This window comes from Harpia harpyja, chromosome 3, assembly GCF_026419915.1.
Source record: "Harpia harpyja isolate bHarHar1 chromosome 3, bHarHar1 primary haplotype, whole genome shotgun sequence".
Lineage (NCBI taxonomy): Eukaryota > Metazoa > Chordata > Aves > Accipitriformes > Accipitridae > Harpia > Harpia harpyja.
Genome location: NC_068942.1, coordinates 19,993,592 through 20,017,843, shown reverse-complemented (window position 1 = coordinate 20,017,843; position 24,252 = coordinate 19,993,592). Strand labels below are relative to the sequence as shown.

The 24,252-nt window shown below is 36.7% G+C and overlaps 1 protein-coding gene across 1 annotated transcript in view; it reads right to left on the bottom strand.

Moving 5' to 3' along the window:
* RNGTT (RNA guanylyltransferase and 5'-phosphatase) overlaps positions 1-24,252 on the bottom strand; it is a 189,062-nt gene that overhangs the window by 103,763 nt on the left and 61,047 nt on the right. Inside the window, exon 11 of the mRNA XM_052781537.1 lies at positions 11,523-11,687. Within this exon, the coding sequence (XP_052637497.1) occupies positions 11,523-11,687 (165 nt within the window). The remainder of the gene's footprint in view (positions 1-11,522; positions 11,688-24,252) is intronic.

Genomic DNA, 24,252 nt, shown 5'->3' with positions numbered 1-24,252 from the left:
TAAAGCTTGACCAAAGGCACGTTTAGTAATACTGAATTTAGCTTCACAGATTGACAAGTCTCTAGTAACAAAAATTCTTTTGCAAGAGAAATACGCGTAGCTTCCTCTCTACACTCCTTCACCATCTTTAGCACGCATTCCTGTACAGAATACACTGTTTTACCCTTTAAAACATCACTCATGGTATTCAAGTACATATGGTCCTAACTAAAGGCTCATGTAGCAAAACACTGTTAAAAGACAATGAACCTGAAATTCATATTCCACAAAAAGATGTTTACTGACAGTCTCCCACTTGTTCTAATTACAGATAATGGCAAGAAGAAACTTTTTCGCAGTAGGCTCACTTCCTAGTATTTCACAGCACTTTGCAGGTGGCCAGCTTTACCATGGGTCACTTCTCCCATGTACAGCCCATTTGCAGCTCTTGCAGCAGGACAGGAGCTCACCCACGCACCTCCACTGAACCTCCACGAGCTCTGCACTAATAACAGCGGGAGCAGCAAGGCTGAAATAACGTGAAATGGCAACAGACAGGTGCATGCACAGAGAGGAAGGAAGGTGATCTAATTCTACCTGGGTTTGCTCCGGCACCTATGTACTCTCCTCTGGTCTAAAAGTAGTTAGAAACTCAGCAGGAGCATTGAAAGAAACATTTCTTTATGTCACAGCTACCACAGCTACAACAGCCCTCTCAGGCATATTATAAAGATGTTCTCATTTGATGGCTCTCTTGCATTCTAAGCGGATGAAGCTGAAAGGATGCAGATTCAGACTGCCACTAGCTTAACTTGCGGTCTGTACTTCAGCTCCAAGTGTTCTGTTTTCTGGCTAAGAGCATGATGTGCAAGGCTCCTAGACTCCTTGATGTCTTGATGTAAAAGCCAAGTATTCTGAAGACTTGATGCAAAAGCCAAGTATTCTGAAGACTTGATGCTAGTAGGCCATAGACCACAAATAACATCATAATTCAAAGAACCATAACTACTGTACAGTTTCTTCCTCAACCATTTCCCCATGTAATTTCATAGCCAACGACTGACAAGGACCCAAACTACTAGTGCCTGGGCAGTAGCATTCTAACTAATGACACCACTCTTCATTGATTGTCTTTTAGAACAATTCTGCAGAAAAGTCTTTATCGGAGTCTATCCAGAACAGGAAGGCAATAGAAATTCCTGCTTATACTCATGTGATGGGGAACGAGCAACAACTCCAAGCAAGAAAGCCAAAGAGAGTCATTCCTTCTATCTGCAACCTGTTTCACGTCATGATTGAAGCACCTCTGAAAAAAGCACGTTATTCCACACACTGGACTCTCAGAGCTTTCCCAGCTCCTACTAGAACTGCTGCCAGTTTCACAAGGGAGTGTTACAGTCTGCTTTTTTTCACAAAGAACTTAAAGCAAGAGAAATTATATATATAATCTTCTGAAACCTGCTTCTTAAATCTTTTCTACTCCCCCTCGAAAAGACTTAAAGAAAAGCCACTTCCAGATATACGATTAGCTGAAAGTTACTGTAGCCTGTGATGGGATGCAATCTCCAATATTGAGAAGATGGAAGAACTGCACTAGCTTGATTTCATTATCCAGCCACAAGGGAAAAAATGCTGTAGTGAACAACAATAAAATATATTGTGGAGGTGGCGGAGAATAAAGTTTGATGGTTCTATTTTTGTTTTTTTAATCTCTTTTTGGTTTTGTAGCTAATTCATTAACTGCAGTCTTTAAAGATGCTACTAACACTAGCTATATGCCATGTTCCTTAATTATTTGGATAGAGACATTTTAGTAAAATGTAGAGCACGCTGCAGTAAGAGTCCCACTGAGCTATCACCAGTTTGCTCGTTCTGAATGAACAACTCCAAAGGTCATGTACTTAATATATTCAAAACAATACCCAAGAATAACATGAGCACTATGTGTGTTAATGCTTAATTTGACAGCACATCTGCATTCCTGAATTCAAAATAAGCATTAGGCATTTCTCACTGTCAATCTCTTCTCAAAAACACAATTGAGAAATTGACATCAATTAACTACGATGTTTTCGAATGCTTCTTCCAAGTAAGAGAAATAGGCTGCTTCAAGAAACTTTAATTGACTTTTGTGATAGCTTCAAAATGGGAGAAACATGGATTCCTCTAGGCTGCGAGGGAATGCCTCTGCCAAATAGCAATAGTATTTCATATTTATTTTGCCTGATGAAGATAGATTTCATGGCTTGGCCATTTAATTTACTGTGCTCTTGCCAGCTCTCTATTTCAACCTGCAAGGTACCTTCAGTTTTTCCTTTTAGGGATTGGGATTTTGTCCATATCACTTTCCCCATGCTGTCCTACCTGGCAGGGCACACCTGCCTGAGACTAGAGTCCTGCTGGAGCTGGAGGAGGTTTAATAGGTGCTCAGTAGCAAATTCTTTGACCTGTTTACAAATCTACAATCTGTGACATTCCTGAATGGATGGCAGATACTCAGTGAAGTCTGTTACCCAATGTCCAACTGAGCAAGATTCTCCCACTGATGTTTAGAAGGTCCCTAATACTCTTGAGTTTGATCAAATACAACATTAAAAAGTTCTTCTGATGTCAAAGGAAAAAACAACATTGTTGAGTGCAATAGGGCCAAGTACATTTTAATTTGTTGTCTAAATGATCTTCCAATGTTACAAGCTTGATAGAGTTTATCTGTTATCCAGCCCCTATGTAAACTGCTACAACATAATCCAGTCTCTAGCTGTCAAGAACATGGACAAGCCTGTTTTAATTAAATCAGATAATTAAGGATCATGTTTTATTAAGCATTTCCACTAAGACTCATCAACAAAGACAAATTTGTATATACAATAATTCAATTAGACCTAAAATGGATATTCAAGAATATAAAGTCTTCATACATTTACTGTTACAATGCCTGATTCAAACTGGGCTAATGTATTCCACTGGGCACTGATGCAGTGATTTTAACACAAAAATTAAGATTTAACATTATATTCTGGATGTTCAAAAACATCTGATTCTTCTGCTATGCAACGGCACTTGAGGGCTTTATTTGCTACAAAGTTGAAATTAAAACTTGCCACTGTAAGGCCATAACAGTAAAATGCTAAGATTTTATTATTTCTCGGTTTTAAAGAAACAGATTAATTTTTTACAGGTTGTTTTGCAAAACTGGCCATATCACAAGAAAAGAAAGAGCTAGCAGGGATGTCCTATAATCTTGTATCATAATAAATTGCTTTAAATTTCACCTCCATCTTTACAATTTTCTTTGTGCTTTTATTCATTTTATCCAAATTAAGCGCATGTCTCTTGAACATCATTCCAATACGAGAAGGCTGATGGCTTCCCTGCGGAGCTGTATTGCCAGAAGGCAGTTTGGAAAGTGACAGGCTGTGAAGTGGTACGACGGACAATATTAAACAGTTGCCCCTCAATTAATGAGTGGAGTGACCCACTTAGTCACCACAGCTGAGTCCTCTACCTAATTCAGAAGATATCAAATATACCAATTCAATTGCCCATACTGGGATACCAACTGGTAATTAGGTCCAAACAGATCTGCATGTCCTCTGTTTTGGTAATACACCACAAAACTGAAAGTAGAAATCACTGTTAAAGACATTTTTCCTACTTAGAAAGGTGTATTATTTCCATTGCACAAAATGCAGAAAAAATAATTTACAAAAATGTTAGAAAGTTCAAAGCTAAAGTTAAAATGTTAAAAGCTAAACTGAATATGTACTGTTCCGACGTTTAAACTTACCATGTGCACCAAGCATGCTGCTTCATCCATATGCCTTTATTTTTCCACTAGTTTCATTGTTTTCTTTCCCACACTATAGTTTGGCAAGTCAGTATTTAATTATATATTCCACATCTGAATTATTCTACATTAATTTAATTTGTAACACTAGAAATATCTAACATGGGCCACTAGTTATGAAAATAATCCTTCATGGAAATATTCAAGACTGTTTGTTTTAACTTCAGTAGATCATTTTCCAAAAAATGTGAAATGTAACTAATGTATGAATAATTTTGTAAACCAAAAGCAAAAAACTATTTCCCCTTTTCCCTAACCAAAATTATACTGTGCTGAAATACTATACTTGACCTTCAACATCACAAATAATAATAATCAAAAGCAAACAGCTTAATCCTCTTTTGTTAACTCTAGGAAATGAACACAGATTCTTGTTCATGAACAGGTCTCCTCAAGTGACTCCACCAGAGCAAGGAGACTGAAAAATTAGCCATAGCTGAGTCATTTTTCTTCCCTACTACAAGGGAAAAATCTTCTGGTGTAAACCAAATCTAACCAAGTAACTGCAGCCTCCCTGTCCCACAGAAAGCAAAGGAACACCCAGAGGCAGCTAGACACCCCACCAGCCCTGGCCTACAAAGTCCCTGCTACCCTCATGCCCCCACTGCCAGAAATTGTTTACCGAACAGTATCCACGTCATTCCAGTGCTGCAGCTGGTTGCATGAAATAGCTCCAGTTCAAGCACTGAATTTTAAGTGGTAGTAACCTACATTCAGCTCAAGAGCCCGAGTTTGGTCATCTGTTTCATGTTACAATTTACAAAGCTTCCACTTGGTCTGGTTGGCTGTCCTTACCTTTAAAATTCACATGGTAAAATAATTTTGAGAAATCAGGCTGAAGTACTACATGCTAGGATACAGGACAGCTGCCAAGTGAAGATTTCAAGTTCTAATATAAGCATAAGGTAGCATCATTCCAGCTTCTTATTCACTACTTGTTTACTAGGTTCCTCAGGTCAACCATTATTTGCATTTACAGGAAGAAAAGCACTCCAAAAAGAAGATTTGAGTGAAGATAACCACCAGCACAAAAGCATCTAAGAGTGGAATAAGGCAGTACTGCTTTTACAACATTTGACTTTCCATTTTGGGGGAGATGGGATAGGACAAAGGGAGGAAGAAATATACGAAGTAAAGAAATAAAAGTAAACAGAAACAAAATGGTAGAGGGGAGATGGGTTAGAAGATAATTAAAAGGAGATGCGATGATAAACAGGCCAAAAACCTGGAAAAGAACAGATGGAGTGAGGACTATGGTGTAGGCCAGTCACTGAAGAGCGACTGCCAACTCTGGGTCAGGAAATGCAGGATTGAAAGGTAAGCTGATTAAGCTATTACTTAAGGCAGAGAAAATAAAAACAACAACAACAACAAACAGAGGAAACAAGTCTTTTGGCATTAAAAACCCTACAGATGGTAACGTTCCCCCTCCACCAAGATGTGGAATTCACAATCTCCAATAATTAGGCAGAGATTATTTGACACTTCTGCTGCTGCCATTGCTGCCACTGAATTCTTTCGTCTTCTGTTCCATGACTGCAAACCTTCTCCACATTTTTGTCTATAGCCTACTTGGCGACACAAGACAGGGTTTTATGGTCAGTTAGTTTTGGGTTAACAGCTCTCTTGGCAGACATGGATAAGCTATGTCCACATATACTGCCTTTTATCAGGGTTCATTTTTTCAGGCCATGCAAATACTAGCTTACAGCTGCCTCAGCTGCCTGTGAAATACTTCACACCAACATCAGCAAGTCATGTACTTACACAATCTCCTTCATCATCAGAGGTCCACAGCCACTTAATTTTCCAAAACGAACCACCTCAACAGTAGCTGTACATTTACTGGCACAAACTTTTAAACATTCCACCTTTCCTAGCTACAACAAAAGCAGTTTGAAAAAAATAAAAATAAAAATCCAAATGTCAAATAAACCAGGAGAACAAAATAAGTCATCTGTCAGTTCACAGATTTGACTGAAAACTTTCGAGAAGATCCTAGACCATTTAATCTTCTAGCAGAGATTACTCACCTTCATTCTAATCCCTCTAGGACAAGCTGTCATTTTAAAACCAGATAATAGTCTAAGAACTGACAAGTCATTGACATACAGCATGCTAACATTTGAAGAAGGTTGCTCATTTGACCTGTATCATTGTTTAACCTTCAGCCCTATTGTTCCACTGAGAGTGATGGGCACAATTCTCCATGGGATCACAGACTGCACAGAAAGGAACTTTTTTCCTACTCCTGCTAGACAGCATTTTCACTAGACAATAGGCTTTAGCAATGACATCCGGTCTGGGACTGTCCACACCAAAAAGCCTTGCAAAAGAACTGCGGGTTGGTTTAGGCAGTGAAAGCCAAGACGTGCACCATTTCCAAGTGTTTAATTATTTCTATGTACCTGTACTTCCTGTTTAATAACGAAGATAATGTCCTTGTTGAAAATCCTAAAATATTTGTATAAATAAAAGGCTAAGGATCTAAGGCTAAGGATATGCAGCATATAAAGCATTAACCTCACTAGTCTTTAATACTTTAGCATCAAGGAAGCCTAAAACGGCTTCTTTCACAGACTGCTGCTATCCTTACATGATGGGTGGGAGAGTTAGTAGATATGACATTGTCATCTCCTTGAATTCTGATGCACACTAATAAATGAAAAGAAAGCAACCTATGCAACAAAAATGACCAATCGTGCAAGCGTAATGACAAACAGCAAAGATTCAACATCGCTCAAAAATATCTTTCTAAAAGAATTTGGAAGTTATATTAAAAGGCAAAATCGCTCACAGAGTACATGTTCCCTGCTAACACTAAAGGAGTAAACTATGTTTAATGATTCTTCGATTATACAAGCAGGCAAATTTAGTGATACTGCTTTCTCCATCAATATCAAAATTCAACAAGCTAACATTTTGAGAGATTCTGAGAATATACAACACGTCCCCAAGTGACTGTCCCTTTCTTTTCTTCCTCTTACCACCACAACTCACTCTTATAAAAACCAAACAAAAGTCCATTAAAACATCTTATGATAACTTTCAAGACAACATTATAAAGATATAACATTGTAAAGATATAGCCCTTCTTTCAAAAATCTAGTACCAACAACAAACGTCAAGGCACAACTATAAATGCTGCCATACTTTAAAATTGTACTTTAAAAGTGCATTTCATCTCACAGTAAATTGGTTTTCAGACTAGGAAAAAAAACAGCCAGTACTCTAACTCTGGTATTAAAGTCCCAAATCCATAACTCTAAGAACAATTTCATTATTGGACATATTATATAACACAGTACAAAGTTTACTGCTCTTTCAAGTAATTACTTCCACATTGTCACTGAAAATAACTAAACCTATATGGACAACATTAGTTTTTCCCAGTATAATTAAAAGTTTTAGCCACTTATTCTGCTATCAAATATAGTGCTGAGACTCCTGGCCTTTTTTTTGAGTAATCTTCCTACAATCCACTCAAGCTAACACACATTTACTGATACATGCTATTGTTAATAAGAAGAATGGCCAATGACAGCTTTCAATTTGGAACACTATGTCTTAACTCAGGTCATAGAAAGGAACGATGGAGGGAGGCTGTGAAGGGAGAAGTCTACAATATTTACTTTTGTGAGGTTCAAACTGCATTTTGGGAAAACATTTCAGAAATTGAAGTTTCTCAAAACAAAAATAAGATGTGATGTGTGGTTCCAGCTGTGGTAATTCAGATGTACACTTGATTCTTTTTTTGACCCTAAGCAAAACCCAGCTATGCTTCAAAAAAAAAGTCCAAGACATACTCCAAGAATTTTGATGAAACACATTCTGACCAGTGGTATGGGTTTTTCACTTCTTCAGTCTTGAATATGCTAGAGCAATCAGAGATCCATCTTACCTGCTGCCAAAGACTGCCATGTCCATTAATCTCTCTTTGAAAGTAACAAGCCTTGGGGATGACCTGAGAAGCTACATCTTCTGTCAGTGAAATACAAGAACTGGAGGTAGAGAAGAAACCTACACTTAAGAAAACACACAGCTTTTCTGGGACCACTCAAGGGTGTAAATCTTTAAGAACCTCTAGTCAAGAAAGGAAGGATCCTGTTAGATGCTTTTTAAAGATGAAAGGATCTCGCTGTTCTTGGAGAAGAACAAGAAAAACAGCTAATTAAACATAAGGAAAAGATCTGCCTAAGCAGGTCCCATTTGTCAGTCCTTTAGCAGCCACTCAGCTGCCACTACCTCTGAAGATGGATTGATGGGTATGGTGAGTCAATCTGAATACAAGCAGACTTAGAAGCTAAAAGGAATTCCTTGTCTCCCTGCAGACCCTGCTGTGCTGCACACAGAGTTGGTAAACCCTGTCAAGACATTCGTCATTGATGCAAAGGAAACCCAGCTTGCTCTTTCAGCTATAATAATGAGGTATTCATCGCTATGAGTACATTTGTTGCTATAGTTGCAGAGATGACTGAATAAACATAGAAAAAAGATCTTTTGGGCAAAGCTATACTATTTTTAGATAGTCATCTTTCAGAATAGGGCAATGCTTCAAAACAATAGTCTATTCTGACCACATATAATGAAAAATTCTGTTCATGAAGTTCTGATGAATATGAGGATGTAATCCTGCTTTTGTTATCCTAAGGAAGTGTTACAGAAATCACACTCATCAAGTTCACAGAAGTAATGAAACAAAAAATGCATTTTTGAGGTAAATAAGAGCAACAATAATTCTTAGCCTAAATACTACTCTTTTGAGAATATATTTTTATGAATACCATTCTTTTGAGCAGATACAGTTTTGAAATATATTTTGAAACTACAGTGATTTCCCTTATATGTCTACCAATATTGCCTTAGATAAAACTCTACATCAATGCTGGTAGTACTACCTAAAACTCCTTACAGTTATCATAGGGCATACAAACAATTCTTAAATATTGACATAAAACTTCTTGCTTATTGAAAACAATGATCAGATTTAAAGCCTCATTAGAAGTCTTCTGTTGTAAAAGTAGTATAATGAACATGCTACACTAGATAACAGTGACTTCAAATGAGGACGAGGATTGTTTAAAACCTGTAATGTACATTGTACAACAAGAAAATTTTAAAACCTATGGTTATTTCAAACCCAAAATGCACAAAGCTTTAGAGTCTGCCCTGATTACCACTTAAAAAAACCACCCCAAATCAAACAAAAAAAACCAACCCAAAAAACCAACCCAACAACAATAACAAAAAACCAAAAAACACACACCAAACCCAAATACCCCAATAAATTAAAAGCTGATAGATACTTTTGTCTCAAAGATGTTTTTAAGGTGGCAATAACACATTAGGGTGAGAATTTGTTGACTGAACTGCATTTGCAACACAGTAACCTCAAATGCAGTTGCAATGTCCTTCAAGTTTTACCTGGTACTGCAGACTTACTGATACCTTCAAATACTGTTTTTTAAAAACTTGAGATAAATAACAAAAAACAAAGAGATAGCCATGCTTCACACTTTCAGATATCCTGCTCTCTCAAACTGCGGAAGTCACCATTGCATCTGTTCCAAGGGTATATTCGTCGCTCAGAAAAAAGCAGCAAAACTCTCAGAGGAAAAGGAACCCTCAGAAAAAGAAAATGTGCTATATAACTGTAGGGCAAACCAGCCATTAACTTTTACTCACTCTAACTGGGGGGGAAGTTAACTGACAAAAAGAGGCCTAACTAAAGAAATAATCTTTCAAAACATATAGTTTGATAAAACCCAGGATATTACTCCTACTTGCTTTATTTTCCTACCAATTTGATCTAATACATGCACAGAGTAGATAAATCATAAATGTTTGAAATGATTAAAATAAGAAAAATAAGACTGGCTATTCGCTCTGGACTGCCAGTAACTCTACCCCTCCTGCTCTCTGTGTGTATCTCCAACTGCTGTATACAGGAATATTCTTCACAGAAATGAAGAAAATTGACCAGATAACTGCTTCATTCCATAATTCACAAGTTAATCAAATCTGGTGGCAAAGACAAGCACAAAATAAAGAAATATTGTCCAAGCACTAGCACCAAAAGCAATTATAAGTCTACTATGAAACAAATTCTAGCCATGTATAATTTTTTTTTCCTCACCAACATATTTGATGTTTTACTGCTGGGTAATAAGACAGTCAATGTCTTAGAGAGTTTATGTTCAGAGCTTTCAGATAGACAGAGAAAGACCAGTAAATAGGATCTATTTCATTGCTGACTTTAAAAAGTGCCACAGTCAGAACTGTTAAAATCCAATACACTGGAATGCACATGGACAATTCAGAAATATCCTTTGGACAGGAAAAAGAAAACCGTTGAGCATAATTTCAATTTCCTAGGTTTTGGGAAGCAGAGAATCATTTCAATAGTCATGTGCTCGCAATCAGATTTAACTAGCATGAGATTTGTTTACAGATGTGCTTTTTCTAGGAATGCTTCCAACCATGTTCCTCCTGTGATTTTAAATGAGGTTGATAACCTGGAACTTCAGAACACTTCAAGAAACTATAAATTTATGTAAGGAACCATTTTTAAGACGTGTTCCTTTTTGTTTCTTTTCATTTCAAGCTCAAAGTTATGTGTCCTAGACAAACAGCCTTTTTCCCCCCCATGAAAAATTTACTTCAAAATCTACAATGTTGATCTTAAATAGACAACCCAAAAATGCAACAACACAAATACAGAGAAGCAATCAAAACATTTATAGTGCTTTATCCACACAAACGTCTCATAGAATTGTTCATGATTTAAACTTTCCAAAGACTGCTACTCTCTGCCAGGTTTTTTTTAAAGTCCAGCTTATGCCTTATCTCCTTATTTACTTTTCAGGCACTCTTGGTTAGCCAAAGTACAATTACTGCTCCTCTTGGGGCGAGATTCAGCACCTGCTACAGGGTCAAGGAAATGACAAAAGCAAATGGAAGCTGGCAATCTGATGTTCATTGTTGTGTGTTGATGAGACACGGGACTACTTCTAACAGCAGTGCTGAGAAAAACGGGTTCCTCTGGAAGAAAGTATTATGCAGAAGCCATTTAACTCACAGAAGAGAATAAAAGTGTTTTACAGAATGTTAGGATATGTCTATACTGAAGAGTGCACAATGAAGGATAGGAACTCATATATATATTTGCAAGTCATATGCATTACTTCAGAAGACCTAGGGTAGTATTTTAATAAGTAAAATGTGGAGATGTTAAGTAGAATGGGCTCTTAGTAACCACTGCTGAACATGAAGTGGGAGTTCAAGCACAACTCGTGATTCTTATACTATGGCCAAATGGGGACTGGAAGTAAAAAGATTATATTCTTACCTATGAAGGAGGACAGTGTAAACAACATAGTTCTCAGGCATTCCCTTGAGCTCAGAGACATTTCAGACTTAAAGCTATTAACTTCTATATCATCACTCAAGATTACAAAACTAAAGAATTAGGTTTTGCCAAAGTACAGGTTTTAAATATGGGAAAATAGTAATTCAGAAGGAATGTGTAGCCTAAAACCACTTTTCAGAGTACCCCAAACTGCCAATCACCCCCCAAGCATTGCTGAACACTCAGCAGAGGAACTCACTGGAAGCTAAAAAAGCTGAGGGAAACCTATACCCAACACTGCTTTGCTGCCTTCAGCACCACAACATAAACAACTGAAATAAACTTTACCTTTCTTGAAGTGTAGATGTCGAAAAACGGTTTGTTTCGAACACTGAATGGTTCCTGTGTTTTGTCGATAAGACCACTTTTCATCTTCTCATGTCGTGGATATATAATCTCTTTCTCTATACATGCAAGTCGAACATTAAAATCACAGTCTCCAACAGGCTGTCCCTGCCAAGTTACAAAAATCAGTTTAAAACCACACACCAAATTATTTCAACAGTCTCAGTTTTCCTTACAGAATATTTAGACTCACACAGATACATAAAAATATTATCAAATCACTACATGTTTTTGCAAATACTTGGTTTTGAAGCATTTGTCTCAGGCTGTAAGAGGTTTAATCAAATCAAAGTTCATAGAAAGATAAAAACTTAAAATACGTATTCAAGCATATATGAGTTAAATACCTAAATACCTTTAGAGTTAAGCAAAATAATTTAAACATTCCCTAATTATAGCTTTGGATATAGCAGCTACATATTTTTCCACATAGTTTTCCTCTGAAATCATTTAGCTCATTTTGTTCATAATACTTTTAATACAACACAACAATGCGATTTACACAGTTAAGCAAACTCATTCCTTTAAATGTAGTATATTGATGCCTTGAAAGAAGCATTAATTACGTAAACGTTCACTTTTCTGTCACAGAAAAGAGAAAAATATAGTTGCAGTTGGAAAATGTGCCACTAAACAGTGGCTGCAAAAACCTGCAAGATATGTGATGGCTTGGTCACCAAAAGGTAGTAAAAGCCCTTCTCTAAGTCTCATTAGTGTACTCTGACCTTTCAAGACCTGAAATAAAACAGCAGCTTTACATTGCTCTGTATACATTTGATGCATTGCACCAGATCAGTGTGAGCATTCAAAATGTGTTTGTCAGATTAATAATTGCTTCTAATGGAGTTTATTATATTTTGAGCACCAGACAGTGAGGAAAACACACTGTGGATATCACTACGAGGAAATAAGCAACTGGCAACTTATAAGTTCTAAAGTTAGTTTCAATCAGACATGCCACTTTCATAGCAATAAGGCACAAAACTCATAGATTCGCATCGTTACAAGGACGATACAGCATTGGAGGCTATTTGCACAAGATCATCCCTCATTTTGCCACCCCATGCACACAAAAAAATAATTTTCAAAAACCATCCCTTTCACAGTCCACAGAAAACAAGCTCGCAGAGCTTTGGCTTCAAACCCAGAATTTTTCAAAAGCTGAAAGCAATGAGCACAGGAAACTGGGAAAACATAGGACTCTAATCATCAATGGCAGTGGTACCAATGAGCAGGAGAACCAGCAACCAGGTATTCCCTGTACTAAACACAGATAGAAGAGAAATGGAAAGAGAATCTGAAAGGAAAAAAGCCCTGCTCTAACGCACATCAAATAGAATCAGAACTGGTCAATCTGAAAGAATGCGAAGGAAATAAATGGCAAAATGACCTCCTGGTGACGCATACAAAGGTAAGAGAATGAGTAGTATCTGCACAGATATCTTAATTAGGAGAAAAACAGAATGCTAATTTTAGATGAACACGAGTTTAATCAAGTTCTTTCCAAACTCATCCTGGCTTTCACCAAAATCTTCTGCATCTCATGCTCCCAAAAAGGCATTAAGTTTCTCTCATATTTCTTTCCTTACTAGATCTCTATGAGAAGTCCTCAATTGTTCATTGCAACAGCTTTAAGAACTATGTGTTGCTCCCATACCACATTAATCCACAACCATGTTCTTCCAGGACTCAGCTTCAAACTATACAAAGAGAGGCAGCACAGCCACCATCTCTTGGTGGGGAAGCACATTCTGCACAAAGCCAGTGACAACATGGGTGAAATGTCTCCTAATCTCTGGTCACTGATCCATGCTTGTGAAGAAGAAGGAAGCCTATCTGGCTGTTAACTTTGCCTACACCGTCGCTTTCATTTCATACATGGAGGTGTTATTAGTAAAGAGCCATTCAAATGAATGGCAAATTAAGAGTATGAGAAAATCTGAAATGCAAGAGAGTGGCTCACTCTTTATTGATTCATTGCAGAATACGGCTGCACAATCTACAGAATTTTAAGGGCCGTACACAAAATTCTGGAGAATCGTTCTTTCTTTCTTTCTTCCCCCATGTACAGCATACTTGAGAACTCATCTATACAGTGATTGAGCTTGTCCTGGTTTGTATATCTAATTAAAACATAGAAAACACATCTTGACCTCAGTAATAACTGACTGAAGAACTGATTGAAGAATTATTTCCTGGGAAATGTGTATACATATTTTTTATTATTTCAAAGAACACCATGAACTGTTCTCTAGGTAAATTTCAGCAAGATCTAGTCCACATGCTCTCTTCCCTACAGTAGCTTTTCCACTGAGCCACATTTTATGAGTAGGTCTGAAAGAGCAAATGAACTAATTAATGTTTCAAATATCTGAGCTTCCAATAAGCAGTAAAGTTATTTAGAGAGCTTCTTTACAATGATTCATTCAAAAATGCTTTCACATAGTGACTTAAATTTATTTCAATCCCTTAATAGTTAAATTAAAAGCTGAGACGACTTCATATGCATCATAAACCAGCTGAATCACTTTCTTTTCCTTTAAATAATCCTTTCACTTCTCGCATCTACTTGGAACCAATTATTTCCTGCAGCTCTGCCAATCATATATTTTTATTTCAAAGCTTGTCAAGCACATGAGTATATTACCACTAGGTTCCATCATATAAAGGTCAGAGCCAGGCCGACATAAGATTATATGAGATGGGAAAACACAGATGCTGCTGCCAAGCAACTTCTGCATCAGCCAGCTAAACTAAGAAGTTAAGGAATATTTCATTCTCCCAAAAGCACGGAACATTAGCAATAAAAAAATTAACATAACATTGAATTTTAATCAAGGACATACTGAATAAAAGCAATATTGGAGGAGGACGGCTTTTTCTTTGTTACTAGACACTTGCTGTAATTACAAAAAATGTTGCTAATATACAATGTATTTATCCCAGAGAGATCCAAAACCTTCAAGTGGTAAAATCCTAGCTTTTAGCAAATAAGTAGGAGGGTAATGTAGGCTGCAATAAATAATTTGCAGACCTTGACAAATATAGGAAGAGATTATTTAGTATATTGTCCTGGTTTCAGCTGGGATAGAGTTAACTGTCTTCCTAGTAGCTGGTACGGTGCTATGTTTTGAGTTGAGTATGCGAAGAATGTGGATAACACTGATGTTTTCAGTTGTTGCTCAGTAGTGTTTAGTCTAAAGTCAAGGATTTTACAGCTTCTCACGCTCAGCCAGCGAGAAAGCTGGAGGGGCACAAGAAGTTGGCACAGGACACAGCCAGGGCACCTGACCCAAACTGGCCAAAGGGGTATTCCATACCATGGGACATCATGCCCAGTATATAAAATGGGGGGAGTGGGGATCGCCGCTCGAGGACTAACTGGGTGTCGATTGGCAGGTGGTGAGCAATTGCACTGTGCATCATTTGTACATTCCAATCCTTTTATTATTGCTGTTGTCATTTTATTAGTGTCATCATTGTAATTATTAGTTTCTTCTTTTCTGTTCTATTAAACCGTTCTTATCTCAACCCACGAGTTTTACTTCTTTTCCCGATTTTCTCCCCCATCCCACTGGGTGGGGGAAGCGAGTGAGCAGCTGCGTGGTGCTTAGTTGCTGACTGGGGTTAAACCACGACATATATAAAGCACACATTTAAAAGTTGTCCAAAAACAAGACATTGATGTATATATAATCTAAACCCAGGCAACAAATATTAGTATGTTTTTAGGCAATATAGATGTTTTATTAATTTAAGCATTCAGATGTTTGAGATTTTATTTCAACATGTAAGTTTTTACTTGTCTGAGGAGGATGAGGGTCACCACTGCCTAACAGTGTAGTTACTGGAGTACATTAGATGATAATTTCTGTTCTAGACATTTTTAACCTAAAATAAGCTTGTTAGCAAAGGATAAAACAAAATTAACAAGTAGCACGTGTTTCCTATCTATGTTAGAAAGTTGCACTTCCCCCTCACAGTAATTAAAATGTATCCTGAAGCAAAATATCATTTAGACAAGCCTCAAGAGAAGAGTCATCTGTTGAATCAACACCTCTTCCTTCAGCAGTTGAATTCCCTTCACCTGTTGAAACTCTGTGCATTGCACCAAGAGGTCACAGCATGAAGTGGGTTTGCAATAGATGTGACGCTTTAAAATATCATTTTGATTTTAAACACAATCCTCCACACATCCTCAAAACATAAAATTAGATTTCTACAGAACTTTGAAATCCACCCAGGGTTGAACATTTCTAAATTTAAACTTACAATATTTCAAATTAACTTCCCGACAGAACCCATACATAGTAAGTCACAGAAGAACCTAGTGTACCACAAAGGAAATACATGTTTAAAAATACTAAAAAACCAGGGTCTGTAGCTCATGTAATATCCATTATCTTGAGGGGGCGGGGGAAGGCAATTTATTTGCTGAAAGGAACTAAAAAAACCAACCAAACAACAACAACAACAACAACAACAACAAAACACGCAAGGAGAAAGGTACCCCTGAGGAGGTACCATCACCCTCCAGGTTTAAGCGTCCCTTCCCCTGCCTCCAAGGTTGACCTTGTGGCTACAGCTCAGTAAATTCAGTGAGACTTACATGGAAAGTCCTTTACCTAGGTGGATGCAGTACAGATAACAAAACAGGGTATGTAGGTGCTAAATCCCATAAAAGTACTTTCTCTTAGAATTTTATATTTATCTGGCATTTTCCCAATGCAGCTATAGTAAAAAGAGAAATAATGCCTGGGCCTGCGTACACAGGTGATAACTAGCTTGGGCCAGGATAAACTGAGAATGTTTATTCTCTTCCTCCATGAGATATGGTTCGAAGTCTACCTGCCAGCAAAGCACACTCCATTTGCTTCCCCAGAGCAGTAACTTAGACATGAATAATTCAGCACATACACGCATATACGTTCCACACACGTCTTCACTTATTGAGCCATAGCAGAACATATGTCACAACTGTCTTAGCTTTAATGATTTTGAGAGAATAAAGAATAAGCTCAGGCTGATATTCTACCCTGTGTTTAACATTATTATTGACAATTCAAGGCACCCACAGCTGACATCTGCATTTCCAATGAAAGCTCATTATTAGTTCTCCCATCTTCTGAAGACCATGCAGTCTAATATTTTGCATTTTTTACTAATGATCTGGCATGTATTTCTTCTGACCATGGTTTGATAGATGCTGTTATTTTTTTAATAAACATAGCTTTATGTAAAAACAATCTGAAGGTGCTGTTTCATCCTCCAAATAAGATTATTATATTCAATCATCTAAAAGGTTTTTTTCATTTCCAATGTTTTCTTTTTAAAACAGGACTAAAAGTAAAGTATTAGAGAAATGAAAAATTTTGTAGAATTATGACTCCTAAGTTTTTAATTTCTAAAAGGCAAAAGGCAAGACAACCATTATAATCTGAAAAAACATTTTTAAATTGTTTTTTTCGTAACTTTTATCACTCAAATATTCAAAACAGATATGGGAATGACAAGGAATTTAGCAGTTTCAAAATGGTTTCTAAAATTTTCTTGGCTTCAATGAGGTACAGCGTGTGAAGTATTGTTCCAATTGTAACAATTCAACGAACATGCTGCAGGAACATAATTACTATTTATATGTTGTCAGCTTATACAATGGAATATTATTTTCATTTACCACAGAACGAAAATGATTTGGGGAATCAGACCTATTAAAAAGACTGGCTAAGACATGTATTGAATTATTTGAATTTCCTTTACAAAAAAAAAAAAAAAATCCAAAAAACCCACACTGAAAAGAAATTCAAATATGTATGAATCAACAAAGGAAAGAAGTTTATAGCCCATGCATAAACATCAAGGCCTAATAGAACATACAAATATAGCTCCACACTTCTTTTTTTTATTAGCAACATAACTTGAATGAAACAGCAGGACTGTCAAAACTGTGACTAAACAGATAAGATCTAAGACTAAACAGATCAAACCAGAAAAAGTAGATCATACTACAAATATTGCTCCCTTTCTCACTCTTCTTCTCCTTGGATTGCTCAAAATAGAATACAAATACAAGATAAAAACCATAAAACCTTATAACTACAAGTGGATGAGAAGTTTGCTTCACCAGTGTAAAGGTAACACATATCAGGCAGAACATTTATGATAAGTTGAAGTGACTGAATTATGATTCTCACCATTAATGCTGTGCAATACAGAGGCAGATTCATGGAAACGAGCATCTACCACAGACGAACACCTAAGCCCTCTCTTTTGAAAACAAAGCTCCAGTTAGGCACCAAAAGCTTGGTAGCTGCTATTTTGGGAGCACAGACAACTCAGTCCAATTCATTGTTTGATTGCATGTACAGTGGCTTCATTTAGGATCTTTATAATCCTTATAAATCCTCCTGAGCTTTCAAAAACAGAACTCAATAAGGGGATTTTACTGGGATGTAAATGATTAAAACCAAAAGGAATTATGTTCTGTCTAGACTGGCTGCCCCCCCCAAGCAATCTGAGGAGTACATGAACTTCCCATTTTAATTACAGAAGTAAAAGTCATAATTCTAATAACCCATAACTATAAAATAGATTCGCCATCATCATCATCAGATATTTATACACAAAAAGACTGCACATGATTCTCCCAGGGGAATATAAATTTAAATAACTTATTTTGCACTGAATTTAGGCTATCTGCAAAGTCCAATATTGAACACAGGCCTTTACTGCTTCTGGTTTTTCCGATTATTTTTCCTAGTACTGTTGTTGCACATAGTATGGAGGCAACCTTACCTTAATTGCAACAGATACTAGATGGTCCAGTCAGTATTTTCTCTTTCTGCTTCTACTCTCCTCACACTTTCTTCGTTTCTACCAGCCAGGACTGGTAGACTCACAGTGACTCTTCACAAGAATAGCTATTGCTGAGTTTTTACAGGACTGTCTTTATGACAAAGAACTATCACTCCAGTGAATTAAAGAACCATGGGAAAACTCCCACATCTTAAAGACATTATTCGGGGCATTTCGTATTAGAAAATATTGTGGCACTGATTTTTGTAGAATATAAATAACTTCATAGTATTTAAAATAAGACTGCCTAGTACAGCAAGTATAAAGTCTCCTAAAAACTAGAAAAGAGGAAAAATAGTAACAATCAGCACTGATTCACAAATACTATCTTAGAAAAAGAACCACCTACCTTTCCTAAACCATGACAGAACTAAAAATTAAGTATCTGCTTGTAATAGATGTTATACTCCTTAAGACTTGTAAAAAATCTATAACTTCAGTACACCATCTGTCTTTAAGATATCTAGTTCATTGTGTGCATGGTTAGCTTATGAGTAAGAAGTACTGATTAATTACTATTATACTCATTTCAAAAGAAAAGTGGCATTTTTCTTCATATTTCTTTTAAATAAGAGAAATATGCTAAAAAGGATGAAAATATCGCCTTCACTTCTCTCCTAGACCACAACAGTCACTCGGGTTATTCAAACATATTAGCCATGGAAAAGAAAATATTACAGAGGTCCTGCTTTCACCTTTGTAAAACCTATCCTGAATTATGTAGTTACTTTAGATTTGGTACATTCTTCTGATTAACTTTGATTATTTTTTTCTTTAGTTCTTTTCCCCTAGAAACAGGAAAAAGACAGGAAGGCAAGAGGGAGAAAGCTGAAAATATTAAATATTACAGCTACAGTAATTTTAGAAAACGAGAAATTAAAACTAAGTTGGGAAATAAGACATGACAACATTTGAACACACTCCCACTGCTTCCATATGATATCCCCCCAACCATCCTCGATTTTGCCTATAGTTTTTCCTGTTTTGAAATATACTGGACTGAAAAAAAGTCCTGTGTTAGACTTCCTTCCCAGTACTTAAGAAATTGGTCATGATAATGTAACCGGAAAACCTGCCCCACTGTAAGGTTTTTCACACTTTCCACTTCAGTTGTGATGACTGCCAGATTCTTGAGAGATCTGAATATTTGCCCGAGACAGAAGTTCAGTTTAAGTCCACCTGGCAGTTCCTATAGGAATGACTGTTATAAATTGCAAGCTGAGGGAGACAGTTTTTCTATTTAATCATATGTTACAGTTCCTAGCACAACAAGAAGATAAAAAAATATTGCAAATAAAAAGTGAGGTCTTTTAAGGCTAAAAATGTGAGAGACAGAAAACTTTTTAGTAAAAATACTGAGAAAAGCTCTTTAAAGAGACCTTCTAAGAACAAAAAGGTTGTTTGTGGACTTTATTCTCTGAATTGTATAAGGTTTGAAATAGTTCAGTGTTATTTTCATTTACAATGCAACTTAAACTTTTAAGTCTCGCTTTGTGTTTTTTGTAACAAGTTTCATAGTTTGCTGAAAAAGTGTCACATCAGAGTAAGCAAGTAAGAACAAAACCTACAGAACTTGAACACCTGAAAAATATAAAGGATTTTGTATCACAGCAACTTCTAAAGCTGCTCTTGGAGAGCTACTTGTTCACGTATATCTCTCCCAGGAGTAACACTTTGTACCTCTTCCCCTGACAATTATACTAGCGATAATCTGCCATTCAAAAAGGTTCTCATGAGACATGCTTCATGTTAGGGTATGGAAACACTTACCTTTGGGGAATAAAACAAGACATGACAAAATTTAATACACTCCCTTTGCTTTTATATAATATTCCATTAAGCATTCTTTAGTTTGAAAATGTGGAAAACAAACCACTTTCACTACGATCCATAGTACCCCCTGCGTTGGGAAAAGGAGGATCTAACTCAGAGATAGAAGGGAAAAGAGGAATTCAGATGTATTTTTCACACACACTAACCAGCAAGTAAAACAGTCAACCTTCAAACTAATTACAACGCTAAAGAATGCAGCCCAACAACAAGCAGCTTGTTAGACAAAAAATATAAAACGAAGAACACAAAAACACCAAAGATATCCTGGTCAGCATGTACTAGTCATCATTCTTCAGCAATAATTTACTTTTCAGAGGCATCAGAGCAAAGGAGAGTTTTAAAAGACGGATGCAAGAATGCATAAAAATGTTACTTTTCAGTTGTATATGTACTTTACTCAAGCACAAGGAGCAACAGGGAAGAAAGCACAAATTATCTCTTTGGAAGTTTACAGAATAGGTAAGGAGATTTGCAAATTTTGCTGCTCAGACATACAAGTCAGGTTTTCAATAATGAATGAAAGATGACCAACAGGGAAGGGGAATAAGGCAAGAAAGACTTTGAAGAAGACAACCAGCTAAGATGCATTTCTGTCCATCCATCTCCACAGACCCTTCTGCAGCATCAATCCCTTACTGTGTTGATTCCATCTTACAAGCTCTCCTAGCCCAACATTTGTTGCCCTCCCTATTCCGTAATGCTACCCTATCCATATAGCCTACAGAATACTAAAACACACCACCTGGCCAAGCTGCCCCTGCTCTCAGTAAACTCCATTATAAAAATGGGAGGAGAAGGAGAAAGGAATCTTAATGCATCTCTCCCAGTGTGACACCAGAAAGCAAAGCGAGACACAATTGAGTAGATGCTCTGTATTTCATTTACCTGACACCTCTGAGCCATGACAGAATGAAGCGATATACACTGATTTTGAGAATGTAACACACAGCAAAAGCACTGTTACAAATATTTGGGTGTTTGTTAGGTATGTCTTCACAAGAAATAATAGAAAGGGTGCAAGACTAAACACATGCACGGCATCCCTATTTTCCAGAGTACTATTAGTAATGAAAGCATTTTAAATCTGTATTTTGACGTGGTACCATTTGAGAATAATCTCAGAATTAAAAGTAAGAGCAGAAGAGTGACTGGCAGCCAGGTGCATTTGTAAACAGAAAAGATGCAATTACACACTTGCATCTCTGAATTGTGCCCTCAAAATTTTCACAGTACCTTTTTAAGATAAGGTCAATAGGCTAATAAATGAGAGACAGCATGTACTATGAGCTTTACATCACTTTAAAATGAGGTCTGTAATGGAAAAGTCAGACATGGTAATATTTCACAGGGATTTAAAACAAAAAAGTTTCATGCATTAATTCAATGAGCACAGTGGCTGTGGGCAGTATTTATTACCAGTGTATCTGTTTACCATGACAAATTTTATCTAATGGCTATAGCATTGTTATGCATAATGACAACTAAAGAAATCTTGATCTTGACTTAATTTAATGCACAGACTATTAGGAAATTTAATCAAAATTTTATCTCCTTTCTAAACATTAAAAACATTATTCTTTTTCAAGCATTCAGTCTATTCTTACCATTGCAATCTGGTCTCATGAAAACTTGGCTAGAGTTTAAAAATTTAAAGGCCAGGGATAGAAAGGAAAAGGAAAGTACTATTAATTTTCAGCATCTTTGCTAAGAATGCATTAATTAGATCCTACATCATACTAGTGTTACATTTTATTACTTAACTAAGGAAAAAAATAGTTGCTTAAGTCTAGTGTCTATACATCTAAACGTAGCTACTGAATATGATTTAAGAAAAAGCCTCTCAAAACAAGGTTTCTCAGGAAGAGCTGTCTCAAAGATGACTGGAAAATGAAGACATGTTCTTTTGTGGACTGTTTCTGATGAATAGGGATTTGGATTTACTTGTATTTGCTTCTGGGACTGTTAATTATTCTATTGTGAGCTTCCTCTGTTACACTAGAATTACCCACCAAATTTGAACTTTTTATTCACTATTCAGGTGAAAGAGGTAGTGCTATACAGCTACAGTTACTGTAATAATGAACTCAACTACATACAGACACAAATCAGGAAGCTGAAAAGTAACAGTCATTGCAGGGATTTAGCTCTGTACTCATTAACACTAAACACCGTAAGGAATGTTGGGTGCCATTAGCCTTTTATGTTCAGAGGAATATGAAAGATCCAGATTTCATGTGTGCGGACCGCACACATAACCAGTGACATAAATGTGGACAAAACCCCCTCAATTAGCCTATTAAAAGCTAAAAAAATACATGCATTTTTAAGAAGTGCTTTGTCATTTTTCAATGAGAAAAGATACTTCTCAGGAAAAAAATCCATTTAGGTTGTAAGAAAAGATAGACTGTGTTACAATTGACTTCTACTTCTAGAAACATTTCACATGCCAATGTGACTTGACATGATAATGACATCCTTCCCATATTGGTGCCATCTTCTCCATAGACAAGCAGAAGTGGCATACTTGTTTTTATGCTTTTGGATCTTTTACCCTCCACAGCAGAATTCTGCTGTATGTCATGATATCCTAGTATTTTTTTATTCCACCTTATTCCCTCTCTTCTTTTCAATGTAAGGAGCCTTCGTGTCCTCTGCCCTAAGCACCTAAAGGCACATTATTAGCAGAATACCTGACATTTCATAAAACAGCACTTTCTAAACTTCAGAGAGGTGAGCCCCAAGTCAGTGAACTACAAGACACTCTGGGTACATCTACACTGGTGAATCAACATGGCAAAGGTCTCATCTCTGCCCCTGAAGCCACCAGCTGTCTGACCATGTTCATACCCTCACTCTCCAGAAAATGATGACGACATCTCAGAACACCTGACAAGAACGGTCCCTGAGCAATGTTAAATTTTAAATTATTCTTGAGAACTGCTCAAGAGCACTGTAGCCAGCCAGGGCCAAAACTGTGCCAGGGACCATTTTAACTACTTAAAAAGAGGATAAACTTTCAGTAGCAGGATCCTGCTCTTTGCACAGTTTTGTTTATTAGTATACATGTATGCAGCCTCTCAGAATGGGCTTTGAGAGATGATTTTATATACTTTGAGTTGCTCTTCATAGAAAGAACCAAGTGAAGCAGAAAAGAAAAAGCAGGGATTGCTCTGGGTTTCCTCAAAGAGTTGAGGTCAAAAGGCAGGCTTATTTCACTAGCATATAGGTTTCTTTCTATGAATTTGTTTTAGCATGCGAGACGAAAGCAGTGAGACAGCAATGTCATATTTTGAGTTGCTATTAATAATAATGAACATCATGATTCAGACTGAAGAAAATGACAATAAAAAAATAATCTTTTTTTAATCTCCTGAAGAATCGTTTGTTTTTCCTGACATAGGCATCTCTTGTAACACAATGGGATGCGTTACCACAAGCTTCTAGAAACTAGATGTCACAGAAACAGTGATTAGAAGAAATGAAGTCAAAGGTTTCCATCGGCATCCCTGAAGACTGATTTTTGCAGCAGCTATAGGTGATAAGCATCAGAATTCAATACAAAATTTATCACAGAAAGAGACAGCCTAGATTATTTCCATGTTTTCCCTAAGAACTCCAGTATAGGTCTCTCCCAATCACCAAAACGCCATTTTTATTCTTCCTTCTTCCTAAGACTTTTCCTGTGTAGACGTTTGGAGCCAAATACACTACATATTTCAATCAGTCTATTCTCTCAGTTTCCTTTGGTTCTTTCTAAAAGGCTGCTGTAGTTTATTCCTGATACACCACAGCAAAATTGAAAAGCTAAGTAACAATAAGCCTCACTGATAACAATGTGGATTAAAATTTGTAAAAGGTAGGTCTTTGCCCACTCACCCTCTCTTTTTTTCTCCTCACTATTCTCTTTCATTCATTTCGATAGCCTCTACTCCCTGTTAAGTTTCTGTTACCATTCTCTCCTGATGAACATGTCATCCTTGTTTAA